The sequence below is a fragment of the Hirsutella rhossiliensis genome, assembly GCF_020360975.1.
Source record: "Hirsutella rhossiliensis strain HR02 chromosome Unknown scaffold00018, whole genome shotgun sequence".
Classification (NCBI taxonomy): Eukaryota; Fungi; Ascomycota; class Sordariomycetes; order Hypocreales; family Ophiocordycipitaceae; genus Hirsutella; species Hirsutella rhossiliensis.
In genome coordinates, this window is record NW_025408684.1 from 675,040 (window position 1) to 692,111 (window position 17,072).

Sequence of the window (17,072 nt, forward strand, 5' to 3'; positions counted from 1 at the left end):
GTCGAGCTTACAACAGATGGATTGCAGCTCGTCGTCGGCGGTTGACAGGCAGCTATATACAGAATTCCAACCCCGGCTGAGGATCTGCGGAGCAGGGCAGCTCCCCACTCCGTTGCACGTGCGAGCTTCCACCATGGGAACAGGCTTCCATGCCCTGCCTCTAAGTGCCCTCCGAACAATCCCTTCAGCCTCTCATCAAGGCCGTTTCTCTGTACTTCTTGTTTCACGTGCATTCATTCATGTTCTCATCGCCACAGGGGCCGCAGACTACCAAGATGCAGATAGAGCCTGCCCCAACCCCCCAAAGTCGTAAAAGCGTCACAAATATCAAACAGAGAATCGAACAACCATCTGTCGTACACCGGGGCCGTATGTACGTCGGGGCCGCGCCGTCGAAGGCTACCTGAAAGATGTTCGAAACGGACCGTCCACCTTGATGTCCTTGATGCCTTCGGGCATCAGGCGCAGCCACTCGTTCCAGCTGTCAATGTCGACATTGTCGTCGTGCAGCTTGATGGAAAGATGCAGTTGGGGGCTGTTTTCGTACGAAAAGTTGTTCCGCAGAGGGCTATGCTGATACATGGGGCAGAGGAATATGGACGGGAGCCTCGAGTTTCCCGACATCATGGCGTGCAGCGGAGCGGGGAAGCTCGTGATGGTCTCCTTTTCGGGGTTCTTGTCGTGTATCAGCTTGGGATAGGTTGCGAGGAGGACCGAGTGAAGCTCGACGGCCGAGAGGGGGTTCGAGCGCGTCGCCCGAGTGCGCAAGTGCTCTGCCAAGGCCCGCGTGAAAGCGCATCGGTCGAGAGCCGTGGCGTGTTCCTCGGACACGGAGGCGGCAATGAGCTCCAGGACGCCCTTCTGTCGAACCATCCTCGAGGAAGGGTAGTAGGCCGCGTCCATGAGGATGAGGGTGTCGGAGCAGGCTTCCTCGAGGATCTGCTGAATGCCGTTCCACCTGATGATGGATGCTTTGCTGCCGTCTTTCGAGCTAGCGCGCCCTCGTCAGCACGTCACGGTTCGCCGCAGTCGTCGCCCAGAACAGGGGCTGGTGGGCTCATCTACCTGGCCAATACCATCTCCCGGTTCCCATCAAGGTAGGTGTGCCCGGCATAGTAGACAATCTTCAAAACGTCGCGCTGGTCACGGTCTTCGGCAAACTCGTTGAGCTGGCGCGACAGCCATCTCCAGGAGCTCTTGGAGCCGTCCGAGGAGGAGGGAATGGTCTGGATGTGAAACGTATAGTGGTAGTATTTTTCGAGGACATCGGCCAGTTCCTCGACTGCGCCGCGCACAAGAGCCACGTCGTCGTCGTCATGCCAGAAGAGCAAGAGAGCCTGGACGGCGCTGTATCGACCGCGGTTCGGGGTTGACAGGGTTCTCGGGACGTTGCTCTGCAGCTCATTCTTGAGGCTCTCGATGCCGGGCAGAGACAGCGATTTCTCGAGTCGCGGCCCGGACGGAAGGGGGGTGCGGATACGAGCCTCGCTGAGGGGGGGCCTGCCTGGCTGGTGAGGGGCGTGTGCGGCCATGTCGACGTCCATGTCCTGGGGATCGTGGGTAAAGGCCGGCGGAGCAGCGTTGAGAGAGGCGGCCGGGCTCAAGGCTCGGCCGGCGGCGGCGAGGGAGGGGGCAATGTCCTGGATGCCGGGGCTGTGGGACCTGTGAAACTTGTTGACCAGGTCCTCCCACGTCAGGTTGTGGTGGCTCGGGTGGCACTAGAGGGCAGCGATCTCGTCAGTGCCTCTCACATGGAGGAGGATGAATAGGCCGAGAGAGGCAGAGAAACTCGGGCCGACGTACGGCAACTCTCCTGCGGCGACAGTCGGTGCATGCGCCCAGCTTCCGTATGAGAGCAGCGCGCTCTCTGGACTGCTGGGATAGGGGCCCGGTACGTCTCCTACTGGTGCGGCGGGTGTTAGAGACGTCGGACCCATCCGTGATGGAGAAAATGGACTGGTGCAGGCTGGGGGAGGTGTCGGCACTGTACGATGAGTTGCTGGTCTCGGTCGAGGCCAGAGTGGCCGTCGTGGCCTGGGTCGAGATGGACGAGGTAGTGTCCTTGCGAGGCGGGGGAGAGCCCGGGTGAGGGAGATGAGCAACGGACGAAGCAGGAGAGTACAGCGGGGGCCGGGGCGGCATTTCGTCTGGCCTGGGCAGCGAGCCGGGAGACAGGGCCGGGGAGAAGGCCGACGGCAGGCCGGGAGGGGCTTGGGCGGCGCGGACCGCTGCCGGGACGTCTATCGACGCTGGAGCCTGATGGCGGGCCGGAGCTGGGTCGGAGGCGGCGGCATTGGTCAAATTGTGGACGGGGTCCATGGCGGCAGCTGCAAGAGTGTGTCTATGCGGGAGGGGACGATATATGGGAGCGAGGAGGAAGGATGGGGAGAAGAGAGAGCGTGCGTGAGAGCGAGGCGTCGGAGAGTCAGAAGCGCATCATCGGCAGAGTGGCAAGAGACAGAGACCGGGAGGAGAGGCAGGGCGGGTTGCCAGCCGCAGCGGTCCCAGAGCGGAAGGCCGCCTGTAGGGCTGGGCGAGGGCGAGGGCAGCCGAGCGTGGCGGCAGCAAGGCAAGGATGTGGGTAGATGGAGAGCGAGTGAGGGCTGAAGCGCGGCCAAGAAGGCCGAAAGGTCGTGTGTGCCACAGGGCCGAATTGGGTTTCGCGATGGCGTGAGAGGATGCAGATGCAGATGCAGATGAAGATGCCGAGGGCCACAGTCGGGGCAAGGCCAGATGCGAGGCGAGGCGACGTCGAGGTTCGGTGACGATGGGGATTCTTTGGCGCGCCCGAGGGGAAAGGGAACGGGCGGGAAGCTGAAAGGAGCGCCCGGTACGGAGGCAAAGGCAGGTGAAGAAAACGAACCCCTCCAAGCGCGCGCGTGCGACAGGCGAGGGGCAGGCAGCCAAGGTGTGCAAGTACGTACCTGTACAGCCAGTAGCCGAGGGAGTGGGGAGGGGTAAGCATTCAATTGCCCGTCCAAGGTACCGGGTAGGACCTCAGAACCTGGTCAACCATGCCGTGTCTCGACGAAAGGGGGTTTATTTCATCCAAGAGGCCGACGAGGATGAACACAAGTGCAGAAAGTGAGTGAAGAGTGTGCCGAGGGGGTGAGGAGGGTGAGGAAGGTGAGGAGGGTGGACAACCCCATGAGTTGCGCCCCCGCGAGAAACGGGGGGGGCCCATGGAGCGCCCGGCTCGCCAACACGTCTAAAAACAGTGCTCCGGAATCGATGCCCTGGCCGTTGGCGTGACACGGCAGCCAGGCCTTTGAAGCCACTGTAACTCACCGGGTACCAACCACTTGCAGGTACTCCCGGAGCAGGGCACGGGGCAAGAGCACTCCAACTACAGTACGCCAAAGCCCACCACCAGACAGCAATCTACAGGGACCTCGGCCACGCTAAAAACATACAGCGCTGTAATTACACCCAGCAGGCCGCGGTAAAGGTAGCCGAGACATGCAATCGCAATCATCTCATGTACAATGATGTCAACCCTCAAGCATCGCAAAACTTCGCGACCTCGACGACACATGGCTCAGGGCCGAAGCCGGCAACGCACACCCTGTACGCCTACTGTCCACTGCATCCACGACGCGCCGCGAGTTGATGGAGACGACGTCGAGTCGCCAAGCACAAGCTTGAGTCGATGCCCGCCCGTATCGGAACCTACCCAGGCCACCTCCTGCTGTACCACCCAGCCATCTTGCCCTATTCGTACATGTATGCGAAATCTATTCCCTCTTCAACACTCCTTGCTCATTTTCCAGAGCAGCCGCATAGCCCGGCGCGGCTCATCAAATACCTCCCAGCCGGCCTCACGCATTTACTGTATGGTACACGGCCTTTCGCGGCGCAAGCAGACCCCTGCTTCATGTCTCGCTCAACTCCATGCAAGTCAGACCAGCCACATCATCCCCCCCTCGCTCTCGGCAGGGCCCGCTAGTTGGACCATGAGTCTGGTTAGTCTTTGTCTTGTATTGGGCACTTGGCGTCACGAGACGCCCACTCGCCCTCCTCTAGAGTCTATACCTTGTCATCTTCCATGGCCTATATACACTCAATCACACCCAAGCTACTCCAATACGAGAACCCAGTCTTCACTCCATGCTAGGCTCGCGACACGCGCACCTCCACAAACCATCCCAGCCCTCACCGAGCTTCTGCCCCGATCGAGGCCTCTCCGCCGCAGCGTGGCACAACCTTCCCCGTCATCGCCACACCTTATCCTCGCCTCCGGCTAGTCTCGTAGGAGCCGAGACGGGAAGAGCTATTGCCTGCCGTATTCTTTTCAGCTGTACAATCTACTCCGTGTTCAAGATACTGCTTCACGTCACGGGGCCAGTCTCCAAAGTCTCCGCGTCTTGCCCTCGGACTGCTCCATCGTGCGTACAAGGACCTGGTCGCATCCATTGTCGCTGAACATGCATGTCTATTGTCGGCGAGTCCATTCGTCGTTTTGAAACCCTCCGTCCTGGCTCCGACGATATCCAATCTCGTCTCTCCGGTCGTCAATTAGCCTCCCCCACTCTAGTAGCAGTCGGAAGAGATAAATCTCCATGTCCTTCTTCCTAAGAACCTGCTTTGCCCACTTCTGCCCTCGGCGGCTGATCCACGTGGCGTCTTTTGGACGGCCCCGCAGTGCCGTATCCCTGCCATTCAGCTTCGGTCGGTTCTCCGTGCCGGTAAAGTACGCAAAGGTCGAATGCAAGGATTGGTACCGCACATCGACGGGCACGAAATGAAGCCAAGGAACGAGCCTCTCCGTGTACCACGTCCGGAATATCGTCGAGATGAACGGGACACTACCCGATCGGATCGTGCGCAGCATCTCGCTCGGCGGCCCGTCGTCCTCGTCCGTCAGCAGCACATGGCGATATTCCAGGGCCTCTTCCGTATCTGCTTCCGTGCCAAAGGCATGCTTGATGAGCTCGCAATTGGTCCCCAAGCATGCCGAGTAGTCAATCATTCCGATGGACAGAGGCAGCGCTCGATTGGCTTCTGCTGCCGGGACCCTTTCAATTCTATAGTGGCCATCTTCCCCCGGCGTGGGAAGCACCATGGGTACCTCATCGTGCTCGTCAGGGCGATTCAGAAGATGCAACAGCCTGAACTTGTGGCTTCCGCGCAGCGCTTGTCCGTTGATTTCGTTGTTTCCGACCGAGCCTCTCCAAAATAGGTTGTCATATCTTCGCGAAAATTGCCATGGCATATCGGGCTTCTCCAGCCTAGATCTTGGCAGCGGAATGAGAATATCGCTAAAATCGTTTGTCTTTGATGCGCTGAACAAGGGAGCGAGTTTCCTGACTGGCGTTGATCGACGATCAGTCAGGAAAAACCCGTGTAGGTGCTTCAAATCTGGCTGGCCACAGACGTCTAGCGAGCGGGAAAAGTCGGTCATGAGCACTCCCAGGCCCCATGAGTGCCCATCCACACACTCGGAGCAGAATTGGCCAATGTTCCAATCCGGGCTCGTTCTTGCGCGGGATGTAGGCGGGCATGCTTCCACCTGCATCTGGCGCAAGTCACTTGCTCTTGTCGGTAACTCATCCACGGACTTGGGACTATCCTGCCCACTTCTCGTCTCCAGAGAACCCAGGCTCGAATTCGATGCTTCTGGCCATCTCTTTGAGAAAGTATTGGTCAAGGTGCTCAAGTCAGCTCGGCCCTGCAACTCAACATCATCCCACGACGGGAGGATACGTGGCGCTGGGCCGAGATTGATGGGCAAGACCATGTCGGGAAGATGTCTGGAGAATAGCTTGATCATCTCCTCCAGCTCTTCGAGATCCGCGTTCTCAGCATCCTCGCCCGAATCCCTCTTTGCAACCTCGCCGTTTTGCACCTTGATGACAGCTACGCCAGTATCAGCCGCCATGGCATCCGCTCTGCTTCGGAGTTCTGCGGGCGCAAGATCCCAAAACGGGGCGATATCCCGGTCCATTTGCTCGAAATCGTCGACGATGAGAGATTCAGAGGCATATCGGTACCACTCGTCAAAGTTGGGAGGGGGCGCTCTGTCGGCGTGGCGTTTTTGGTATACGTCGACTGCCACCGGAAGGCTCTGGCTTGTTCCCGCCTCAAGCAGCCAGCGACTGTGCTTTGTTTGGGCCTGATACATGAGCTCAGAGATCGGGTGACGGTCGTCAAAAGTCGGCATCTGCGTGGTGAAGGTGAAAATGGTTGCCACGCAGAGAAGCGCCATGAACAAAAAGGTCAACAGGAGGCGCGGGACGAAGATGACGGATCGGATGTCATGAGAAAAAGTAAACAAAACAGCCCCAAACGCCAAGAACCAGACGGGCAGCAAAGCGTCTACCCGCGATAGGTGCATCCAGTCACCCATTCTAAGCACGTTGAGGCTGGAACACCACGTGCCAGCGAGGAACGTGAGGACGCTTATTGGGGTGATTGGGGATGTTTCGCACATCCAAAATGTCGCTGACGACATAAACGTGGCGAGAGCAGCGCTGTCCATCAAGAAGTCAAGTCCGTGTAGCGAGCCAAAGGCGACGTTGAACCTGCGAAACCCCCCGAAGATGACGCTGCCGAGCCACAGGCCCCCGAAGACGAGCGAGGAAGAGGCGAAGACGCTGGCCAAAACCCGCAGCCGCAGCCTCACAGTCCTCGCCCACGCAAGAATTCGCCAGAGGAGAATGATGATGGCAGTATCGAGAGCAAGGCCAACCATTTGGAGGAAAAGCGTCAGAGGTCGACTGTCGACTGGAGAAAAGCAAGTAAAGGTTGATTCCGTTATCTGGCTGGCAGCGAGATAGGCGCCAGTAGCGAAAACGAAGGCGCTCGAGAGCACCAAGACCATGGTCACCCGAGGCCCAGTAAACCAATCGTGCAGATCGTCAAAGACACTGCGCCAGGGGTCATCCACGTACTCGGACGGCGGAACGCCCCATCGCCGTCGATTCGACAAGACTTCATAGCAAATGAGAATTACGCAGAGAAAGGACTGTCGCCAGCGTGTCAAACATGCGCGCAGAGCTCGAAACGGACCTTGGAAGCGCCTACCTCAATCCCGGGACTAGCACACCGCGGCTGGTAGTTGACACGGTGGAAAATCTCCAGCCGCAGTACAATAAAGAGTATGAGAGCCGGCAGAGAATAGCGCCTTGGGTGCCCGGGTAGATGGCTGCTGGAACCGTTCAGCACGGCCTCATCTGAAGGGCAGCCCGCTGAGTGTCCATCCCGGACTTGATGCCGCTTGGCAGAGGACCGCCCGTCTCCAAAGGCGATCCATTTGGAGTGATGACTAGCGGCGTAGCACCACCCTCCAGACAGCAGTAGCACCACGAAGGACGAGAATCGTGGCTGCTCTGCCGGGCTGGTCAGTGTCTTACGGGCAGGGGGGAGTCACCAGGCGCCAGAAACTCTTACCAGTCAGAGAGTGGCGCTTGAGAGATTGAGATATAAAATTGAGGGACAAAAGGCAGCTAAACAGATGTCAGTACAACAGAGTGGAGATGAGAAAGGGGGGCTTCGTGCCACAAGGCCAGGACTTGCACCACCATAGAACGGGCCATGGCTTAGGCGTCTAGTCCAGTCGGCTCTCGCTATCATCGAAGCCGGGATTCGCAGGATGCATCCCAATTCCGATTCCAGGTCGTAAAGGTTGCATCCGAGGCGGACCGGGCATCGCGGTGACATGCAGAAATGGGGAGCTGACGGGAGTTTCCAGTTTGACATGCTGGAAGACGCGTCAGGGGGTGGCTTTCGCGCTTTTGGCAGCCTCGACGTCAGGTGATTACATCATCAGGCCCCTTGCCCTGGTGCTAAGTACCGACGCACTCCACGTGCCTGCGCGTCACGTCATCTTCGCGTCTCGGCCCGCCGCGTTTAATTGATTGACCGGCGGCCAAACATCACTGCATCTCTCGTCGTGCCCCCCGGCGACCATCGCCATGGCCGGATTCAACGACGTGCCGCTCATCCAGAACCTCGCCGTCCCCACCGTATGCCTGCTGATTGCCTTCCTGAGCTACTTCTCCCAGTATATCTTCCACCGCTCGACCCTCGACCCCGGCCCGCCCTCGCGGACCGAATCCGTCGTCTTCAACGCCCTGCTGCTGTGCCTGTGGCTCGCCTACTTTAGGTCAGTCACCATCGATCCGGGTCGATATGTCTTCCCCGGCAAGGTCATCGAATCCGACAGCCGCTGGTGCAGAAAGTGCGAGGCCCCGAAGCCCCCGAGGGCCCATCACTGCCGCCACTGTGGGCAATGCATCCCCAAGATGGATCACCACTGTCCGTGGACTCGCAACTGCGTGTCCATGACGACGTTTCCGCACTTCCTGCGATTCCTCGTATACTCCAACCTGTCGCTCTGGGCATTGGGAAGACTTCTCTGGCAGCGCTTCTACGCACTCTGGGAGGCTCGGCATCTACCCGCCTATCTCGGACCCAGTCTGCAGGCGCTCATTGCGTTGGCATTGACATCGCTCATATGCCTCTTCACGACGCTCGCTCTTGGCGTCATGCTGGTCACTACCCTGAGGGCCTGGCTGTTTAATTGCACCATGATTGAAGGCTGGGAGCTGGAGCGCCACGAGGCAGTCGTCGATCGAGACGGGCGAGACTGGTGGGACATAACCCAGCCTGACGGTGAAAAGGTTCGATTCGAAAGGATCGAGTTTCCGTACGACATTGGCTTATTTGCCAACATGTCCCAGGCCATGGGGACTTCCAACCCCCTGCTCTGGTTCTTCCCCTTTGCTGGTAACCCCCACGTCGGTACTGATGGGCGGGGTGTTGGCTGGAACTGGGAGGAGAATGGTTTCAACCGCAAAGAAGGCATGTGGCCGCCCCTTGACCCAGAGAAGATTCGGCGAGCCGCTCGACCGTGGCCGGCGTCACACGGGCACGATCGGGCCAGATTACCTTACGAGGACCTGAGTCTAGAGGAGCAGAAACGAGCGTTCAAGCAACGCCAGGAAGAGGACGCGAGGAGGAGGAAGTCGCTCCTCGCGGAGCTGGAAGAGGTGGACGACTACGACTTTGTAGATGATGTGAACGACTCGAACGACGCACGGGGCCGAGATTCGGGCGGAGCGCCGGGGTGGATGAACTCGGACGGCGAGCGGCTGCAAGACTACGGCGTCGACGAGGAAGCCGAAGACGCCGAGGCTGAAGATCTGCACGACGAGGACATGCCTCTCGGAGAACTGCTGCGCCGGAGAAGGGTCGTTTCACGGGACGACGCAGCCTAGCCCGAACCGAATCGGTGCGTCGATGCCGGCGCAGGAAAGGCCTACGGTGCAAATTTACGTCGTGAGATGCTGCATCGGCCAAAACATCAAGGCAAGCGTGGAGTTTAAGTATTCGATCTTGACGTTGAAGGCTCATTCAAGAAACACACGTCTAATAGTCCACTACACCCTGCTTGCCAGTTAACCAGACACTGCTTCCCCCTCCGAGGACTCCGATTGTAGTCGAATGGCGAGCTACTCGTCGACTTCTCATGTAGTCACAACAAGAACGAGCACTCCTCCGCATTGCAACGAGAGAAAGAAAAAAAAGGCTCCGCAAGGCTTGCAACCCCATCGCCCAGGTCGTGAAAGCGTAACTTGAATCGCCGACTCTTACCAGTCATCATCCTCCCGACCCTTTTGCATGGCATTTTTACGTGCCAGGAGAGCGTCTGCTAAACTGCCAGCCAGACTGGGCGTTGGCGTTGTGCTGCGGCTACCCTCGGAGCCGCTGGCGCCGTTCAGGCTCATGCCCGAGTCTCGCTGTCCCAAGTCGACCGGCTTGCGTCCGGCCGCCGGTCGCTTCGCAGGCGGGGCCGGCGGCTTTGCCTTGGCCGACGGCGGAGGCGGGGGTGGTCGAGGAGCGGGGACCGGAGCTGCTGCCTGTTCCTCCACGTACGCCGCTGGAACCCAGGCCTGTTTTTGAGCGTTTTTCGCCAGCCACCATCCTGCGAGGCGAGTTAGTTTGGCCAAAATTCAACTTGCCGACCAGCAAGGGTGGGGGGCATACCGTTGTTTTCTTTTTGCACAATTTCAAGTATCTCCCCCGCACGGATGGACAGCTCGTTCTCCCTTTGGCCGGCAAAATCATAGAGCACCTTGGCCGTGACCTTTGCCGGGGTAGAAGGCGGAGCTGGTGGGGGCGGAGGAGGGGCACGAGCTCCCCCCCCGCCCGTACTGTTCTGGTTTCTCGTGTGGTTTGCAAGGGGTCGCTGAGCTGCGGCGGCGCTCGCTGCGGCAGGGGCACCCGCTGCGGCGCTGAGCACGGCGGGGGGCTGAGGCACGGCTCGGGCTGCGCCAGCTCCTGGCCTCGGCTGCGCTGTTCGGTTCCCCGTGATCCTGGATGGTCGGCCGCCCGGACCGCCCGGCTTGATGAGTTTGCCCCGTGTAATCGGCCTCGGGGGTACTGGCTTGGTTTTTGGCATTGGCCTCGATCCCGAGTTGGGGGGTTCTCCTTGGTGGGTGTGGACAGCGCCGCTCTTGTAAAAGTCGGCTCGCTGCTGCGAGTCTTTCAAGACTTTGACCTGCTGCATCTTATTCGGCTTCTTGGCGTACTCAATCACGTCGCCAACCTTGAGGTTGAATCCGCCGGGCATCACACGCTGCATCTGGGTGAACATTTCAGTCTTGAAGACGCAGCTCAGTAGGGGATCGGGCTCCTGTGCCGATCCGACTCCGAGCGAGAACCAGTCATCCTGGCACGTAGAAGTCCCGATGAATTTGATGGAGCCAAGGGGAACGGCCCTCTCGACGGAGATCTGCGGCTGGCCGTTGACAAGCAGCTGGGCGATGATGTAAAATTTGCTGCTGGTGATGATGATGGTGCGGGGACTCGGCTTGCTGGACCGGCCGAACTTGGCCTCGAGCATCTCGCCACGGCAAGAGAAGATGGCCCGCTCGTTGGATCCTATGCCCGCAGCGTTGCGAATCTGCGCGCCGTGGCCAGTGGTGGCGTTGGCGCCCAGGTAGTCGCCGAGGAACCTGCGAGAGCCCAACAGACTCATGCGCCTCCTTTCCTTGCGTCCCTGGAGGATCCGGTGGCCCTTGTCACGAAGCTGCAGGAACTCGGCCCCGGTTCGCTTCTTCCTCCACATACGCTGTATCCGTGTCGCGGACTCTGCTCGATACGCGAGATAGGCTCGCCACATTCTTTGGATGCGGGTTGCCATGTTGTGCCAGTATCGGTCTCTCATGTGCTCCAGGGCAAACAGGGTCTCGGGTGCCTTGACGAAAGCCTTTGTAACGCCAAGCTGCCACTCTTCTTTGGGGATGCTCGTATCTTTGAGGATCTGCCTGACGGCATCCTCGTACGAACCTTGCCAGGTGTACTCGCCTGCATACGACGTGGCGGGCGACAGAAGAAAGAAGCGGTCGACAAACTTGTCAAAGGCTTGCCGGTAGGCGAACCCGGCTCGTCGAATCCGGACGTTTTCTTGGAGACCCAGGTACTTGATTTGGTGAAGCACGTTGGGGCTGTTGTATTCAGTGGGCGACTTGTTCTCATTAGGCTTGATGGTCCGGATGTATGATGGCTGGCACTTCATGAGCGTCTCCACCAGGGCGTTGGCCGAAGCGCGGATCCGATCTCCGGCCGAGGGCGGCTGTTTACGGTTGTCCTGGTCGACCTGGTGAGGGAAGATTGTATGTACAAATTGGACTCCGCTGTGCTGGAAAAGATTGAGAAGCCCTTTGAGGAGCTGGTCCTTGTTCTTGTCGGTAATTCCCTCGACGGTGTAGGAAACTTCTCCAGCGTAGTGCTTGATGATGAAGTTGCCCTGACGGGGGGTCAGGTGAGCGTGAGACATGCCATTAATGCTCTGCATAAAGGTCCGGTCGCATGCGGCGGGATCAGCATGTGCCGTCTTGGTGGCATCCTTCATGGCCGAAAAGACGCCGGGGGGCCTGATTTGCTCAATGAGGTCGCACACGACCTTGTTGTCGAAGTACTTGATGGGAGTCCACTGGATTTTCTCCCTGGCATATTCCTCCTGTTCTGTCTTGAGGGTAAGCTGGATGAAGATTTGCTGCAACTTTTCGTTGACGTAGTTGATGCACAGCTGCTCGAAGCTGTTCTTCTCGAAGATTTCGAAGCCGTATATGTCCAGTATCCCGACCGAATTGGCCGTCGCCTGTCGAGACTTGAGAGACTTGTTTATGCGCTCCACGATCCAGTCAAAAAGATTGTTGTAGATGGCCTTGGCCAGGGCATCGCGCGAGGCAGAGGCCTGGGCGGGGTTAGCAGGGGACTCGATTACTTCGCCGCTGCGAGGGGTCAGGATGCGGATCGTGATGGCGTGGATTAGCTGTTCGGGCGTCACTTCGAGGAGGTATGCGGCAAAATCCACCACCGACTGGTCAGCGACAGCGGCGTAGCCATTGTCGTCTTCCTGGAATTGGATGTTGCCGATCCACAGGATAGTAGCGAGCATGCGAAAGATGTCGTCCTGCTCGGACTGGCTCAGACCAATAACGCTCATGGCGTTGAGGGTGTCCTGGAAGTCGGCTACATCGTCGATGCCGTCGACGTCGAAGCATTTGGAGCGGCTGGTATAGACGTAGGTCTCGGGACGTTGGATGCCAAAACGCTCCTGGTACTGCCGCGAAGCCCCCTTGGTGAACTGGTAGAAGATGTGGAAGTTCCTCTCGTTGGTTATTTGGCCGACGACGCGCGTCTTCTCGAGCAGATAGTTTGTGATGTCGGCCCCGACCGGTTCGCCTGCCGAGTTGAAGTGGATCTGGAGGTACTTTCCGAACCGCGACGAGTTATTGTTCCGCAGCGTCTTTGCGTTGCCGAACGACTCGAGCAAGGGGTTTGTGGCCAGCACCATTTCCTTGATTTTCTTGATGTCACCCGACTGCTCGCCAGAGACACTGGCAATGTATTGCATGATGCGCTTGGCAGCCTCAGTCTTGCCGGCGCCAGACTCGCCCGATATGATGACGCACTGGTTGTCCTTGTAAGCCTTCATGTTGTAGTAGGCGGACTCGGCGATGGCAAAGACGTGAGGGGGCATCTCGAGACGGTTCTTTCCCTTGTAGCTGTCGAGGACGTGGTCGGTGTAGATGCCCAGGTCGCGGAAGGGGTTGACGGATACCAGGACATGGCCGATGTACGTGTAGATTTCGGCGCCTTCGAAGCGCTTCTTGAGGTTGTCGTTGATGGCTTCGTTGGAGACCTTGCTGAGGAGGGTCAAGTCGGAAACGCCAATTTCCTTCTTCTTGGCCACCTCAAAGGTGGCCTTTTTGGGCTTCGCACTGCCGCCGCCCTGGACGCCCGATGCTCCCGATTGGGCATGCTGGGCAGCTTTGTTCTTGGGACGCCGTGATATACCCTGAGAGATGTGAGCATTTGTTCGGCCGGAAGGGAGCCGGCAGCAGCGTCTCGATTGCTTCGTACCATGGCGGGCGGGCGAGAGAGCGGTGGGATGGAGGATTCGCCGCAGACGGGTGTCGATTTACTCGGGCATCAGAAAGGAGAAACGGGCAGTCGACTAGGCGGGAGGCGGAGGCGGAGGCGGAGGCAGGCGTCGAGAGGAAATAAGCTGGCGAAGAGAGAAGAGCTGCGTTTAGGATGCGAGAATCGGGGCGTTGAGAAGGTGGTTGGATCTGGGGGCGATTGATGGCACGCTCATCGCGATGCACGAATGGTGGTTTGGCGGTGCCTGACGGCGACGAAACGCCGACAATTTGCCGGCTTGCACAGCCCTCGCAGCACACGAATCAGTGGGACGCAAGCTGACGAGTCGCCACGCCTCCCTCCACATGCATTCCGAACTGCGTACGGAGCTAATGAAACCAGTAACAGGGCGGACATGCATCGGTCTGGTTTTCTCGCCAGCCAGCTCTCCGGTTGGCAAGGTGCCTTGTTGTGTGCTACGGCGATGGCTTAGGTCTTCGGATATTTTGACCCAGCCCGTGCGTGAGTGGCTCGAGGGGGTTGTCGTCATCGTGCTTCCCAGCGGCGTCTTGACCCTTATTCTACTAGTACTGTACGGTAGAGGATAAGAAATTGGGGATGATCCTTGAATCAAGGAAATGGGGCGCACCAATGGCGAGGAGAGAAAATAAAACGAGAGGATGAGCTCATGTAATTAGCTGAGCTACCAGTTGCCATAGACTACGTACCAGGTAGTAGGTAGTATCCGCAGGTACCTACCTTACCTATATGAAATAGGTACAGTATAGTTACAGTGCAAATCAAAGCCCATCATCGGACGGCCAAACGAGCGCTCTCTCCCGCACCTCGCAGACTTGTCTACTGTACTGTACTTCACCTACTGTAGCACCTAAGGAGGTAAGGTTAAGTATCTTACCTAGGTAGGTACGTAGTAGGTTCACCTCAGCTGTCACCTCGTCTGTCACACCTGGCAACGCGCCATCTGCGGGGTTCTCAAAGCAGAGCCCATGGCATGCATGCCGCCTCTGGTTGCGGGGTAATGCAACAACCATCTCCAACAAGTCTTGCCTCTTATACGCCAGTCATGCCGCGGCAACGAGACGCACCACAGGGCCGCCGCCCGGCGACCACCTGCGGCAAGCCAACGGGACAGGCTTGCATGCAGGGTACCAGTACGGTTCATGCTGGAATGAAGGCCATCATCGTCCATGGATGGACAATATCAACCTGACGACATAAGTAGGCGGTCAGGGAGCATGCGCGATACCTTGCCCCTGCTGCGCTCTGCCTTACATACAGGTATAATAAGTTGGCACCTGCCACAGCTATAACAAAGCACGACTCTCCCTCCCCCCTATCCAGCCAAGCCAGCGTCCCGCTTTGATACCTTTCTCCATCATCCTCCTGACTCCCAACCGGCGTGAACCCTCCTCCATCAATCAAGCCCTGCTGTACCACTAGTCAGTCTAGCTTTCCATCGATTACTGTGCGAGTGACGTCGCCGACGACCCCTCCTGGTACTCGCGCCCACTTAAAACACCCACATCATCGCCATCATCATCGCCATCATCATCGGCAGCCTCACATCTCGCTGCACCACCGCCCCCCATGACCGAGTCGACCGAGACGCACCCCCCCGCCGTCGACGAGACGCCCATCTCGCCCATCCGCCCCGACCATGGCAGGAAGAACTCGCTCGAAAACCACTTGATGCACCGCCCGAACCGCTCTGAGCTGGTAGACAGTACGTCGTGCCTTGCGTTAGCCCCAGGTTTTGCTTTATCCATCGGCCATCCGTTCGCCCCATCCCGCCTCACTTTGTCGTCGCCCATCTCCATCGCCTCTTTTGCCACCCCGTCGCCCCATGTTCCCGGTCCTGCCATGCCCCGGCCCCGGGTCGGAATCTGCCCCTGTTTGCCTCGTCACCAAGTCTTGCGGCGGCTGACATTGCTGGCTTTGGCCACCCCAGAAAACATTCTGCCTGAATCCTCGGCCGCCCCGAGTATCCAGGCTCATCAGAGGGAGGTAAACAAGAGTCCAATCCTCTACCCCCTCCCCTTCCCTCCCCTGCCCCTTGTCCGGCGAGGCGAACGGGTGGCGCTGACGCACGGCCGGCATACCGCCTTGGCCTCGACAGCTCCAACGGAACATGCTCGAAGATAAGCTCAACGACAAGATTTCCCATCGGCCAGACCCGGAGAAGCTTGTCAAGGAAGGCGTCCTGCGTAACGACCCCCGCACGGCCGAGGAAAAGTACGAGGAGGCTATTGAGGAAGAGTACGCCAAGCGCGAGGGCGGTGCTTGACGGGCCCCCCACGAGTGCGCAGCGGCAGCCTAGTGCGGTTCACTGCATTGCATCGAGGGACGGCCGGGGCGTGGGGCAAGAATATCCCCGGCCTGGGCCTGGTGCTACGGTTGATGAATTCTCTGCTCGTCTTTCTCGGTAGTGGGCAACTCGTGGCTCGATTGTGATGAGTCTTTGCGGGGGTTTCACGTCGTTCATACAAACGGAACAATGGCCACGTACAGAACCGCGTCCCTTTGGTTTGCGCACTTGTTTGACGGTAAAGCTTCCTTTCAACGTGTCGACGTCGACGAGAAAGCAACTCCTGCGACCAGGCCACGCGGTACACGTCAAGTTTGCAGATCCCCACCGCGCCAGGTGCCGAGGTACAACCCATTGTACCCGTGGTAAGTTGCTTGGGCACCAACTTGCCAAAGACGCCACTGGTAGAGGTGGGAATGGTCTGCTTCTAGTTCCTGCAGCGGCATCATGCATGCAGGGCACCGATTTGCCGGCCATTCGTCTGGGATGAATCGTGACGTGCTGAGGAGTCAAGTCGGAGGCCGAATGTGGTTTTTGATGCATTTCTTCGCTATAAATGGAGACGACCAGAGCTCGTCCATCGATTTCACCAGCTCCCGAATAAAAAAAAGTACAAGTCATTCATTGCATTTCCCGCCCGCGCCATATCGCCTTGTAGTATCCAAAGGCCGTGAGACCCTCTAGTATAGGTTTTCTATGTATGCCCTTTTCGCCAAGGTCTAGTCGGATCAACAACGCCGCCCCATGTTATAAGTCAGGCGCCGACGCCGTGCTCGCGGCTCACATATCACTGCGCGCGAGACGGCGCCGCGTACCTGTTATTTCGCAGCATAGGCACCACTGTAGCCGGGGGTCGGGGAGCCCGACTGATAACCGGTCCTGTTGTGGTTGATGACCGTGGTGCCATTCGACGACCGGGCGACTTGAGCCGTGTGCTCAGCTGTGTTAAGAATCCGGGTTAGAGAGTGGGGACATGACGGAACATCCATGCAGGGCTTCTTACTGGCACCGTACACACGTCGGATTCCGGACGACGCGGAGCGAGGAACAGACGAGGCCGCTGACGAAGGCGCATACGATGCGCTGCTTCGTGAGTAGGTTCCGTAGGAGCTCCCAACCGAGGCCTCCCTGGGGGCCTGATGGACCTGGGCGTCGTATGGGCCGGGCATTGTAGCGGCTGGTTGCTTGCGGGTTGAGCTGAGGTGGGCTGTAGCGGGCTGTAGAGGCTTGCGTAAAGGGGAAGCGATGAGCCAGAGGTGAGATTGTATGGGCCTGTATCTGAAGCGAGATAGGACCGGTATGTAGTAAGTAGCCGTAGTGATTGCGTCTGTCTGTAGTAGAGCAAAGCAGGTATGAACAGGCAGAGAGAGAG

At 58.6% G+C, this 17,072-nt stretch overlaps 7 protein-coding genes across 7 annotated transcripts; 2 read left to right on the forward strand and 5 right to left on the reverse strand.

Annotated features, from left to right (window-relative positions):
* Positions 1-399: 399 nt before the first annotated feature.
* On the reverse strand, positions 400-2,319 carry HRG_11004 (uncharacterized protein; the record flags this gene model as incomplete). Its single annotated transcript, XM_044869474.1, has 3 exons — positions 400-991; positions 1,066-1,718; positions 1,804-2,319. The coding sequence occupies 3 exons, from the start codon at positions 2,317-2,319 to the stop codon at positions 400-402; spliced, it is 1,761 nt and encodes a 586-aa protein (XP_044715425.1).
* Positions 2,320-4,432: 2,113 nt separating this feature from the next.
* Positions 4,433-4,969, reverse strand: HRG_11005 (glycosyl transferase family 90 domain-containing protein; the record flags this gene model as incomplete). The annotated part of the gene is made up of 2 exons (XM_044869475.1): positions 4,433-4,663; positions 4,727-4,969. 2 exons carry the CDS (start codon positions 4,967-4,969, stop codon positions 4,433-4,435), a joined length of 474 nt encoding a protein of 157 aa, XP_044715426.1.
* Positions 4,970-5,324: 355 nt separating this feature from the next.
* On the reverse strand, positions 5,325-7,535 carry HRG_11006 (capsular associated protein; the record flags this gene model as incomplete). Its single annotated transcript, XM_044869476.1, has 7 exons — positions 5,325-5,376; positions 5,437-5,509; positions 5,578-5,626; positions 5,681-6,964; positions 7,024-7,328; positions 7,390-7,445; positions 7,501-7,535. The coding sequence occupies 7 exons, from the start codon at positions 7,533-7,535 to the stop codon at positions 5,325-5,327; spliced, it is 1,854 nt and encodes a 617-aa protein (XP_044715427.1).
* A 378-nt stretch (positions 7,536-7,913) lies between these two features.
* On the forward strand, positions 7,914-9,218 carry HRG_11007 (DHHC palmitoyltransferase domain-containing protein; the record flags this gene model as incomplete). Its single annotated transcript, XM_044869477.1, has 1 exon — positions 7,914-9,218. The coding sequence occupies one exon, from the start codon at positions 7,914-7,916 to the stop codon at positions 9,216-9,218; it is 1,305 nt and encodes a 434-aa protein (XP_044715428.1).
* A 372-nt stretch (positions 9,219-9,590) lies between these two features.
* On the reverse strand, positions 9,591-13,377 carry HRG_11008 (myosin head (motor domain) domain-containing protein; the record flags this gene model as incomplete). The annotated part of the gene is made up of 5 exons (XM_044869478.1): positions 9,591-9,925; positions 9,988-10,110; positions 10,156-10,281; positions 10,339-13,309; positions 13,375-13,377. 5 exons carry the CDS (start codon positions 13,375-13,377, stop codon positions 9,591-9,593), a joined length of 3,558 nt encoding a protein of 1,185 aa, XP_044715429.1.
* A 1,605-nt stretch (positions 13,378-14,982) lies between these two features.
* HRG_11009 (RPEL repeat domain-containing protein) lies at positions 14,983-15,679 on the forward strand (the record flags this gene model as incomplete). Its single annotated transcript, XM_044869479.1, has 3 exons — positions 14,983-15,118; positions 15,344-15,399; positions 15,512-15,679. 3 exons carry the CDS (start codon positions 14,983-14,985, stop codon positions 15,677-15,679), a joined length of 360 nt encoding a protein of 119 aa, XP_044715430.1.
* An 839-nt stretch (positions 15,680-16,518) lies between these two features.
* Positions 16,519-16,869, reverse strand: HRG_11010 (uncharacterized protein; the record flags this gene model as incomplete). Its single annotated transcript, XM_044869480.1, has 2 exons — positions 16,519-16,640; positions 16,704-16,869. 2 exons carry the CDS (start codon positions 16,867-16,869, stop codon positions 16,519-16,521), a joined length of 288 nt encoding a protein of 95 aa, XP_044715431.1.
* Positions 16,870-17,072: the final 203 nt, after the last annotated feature.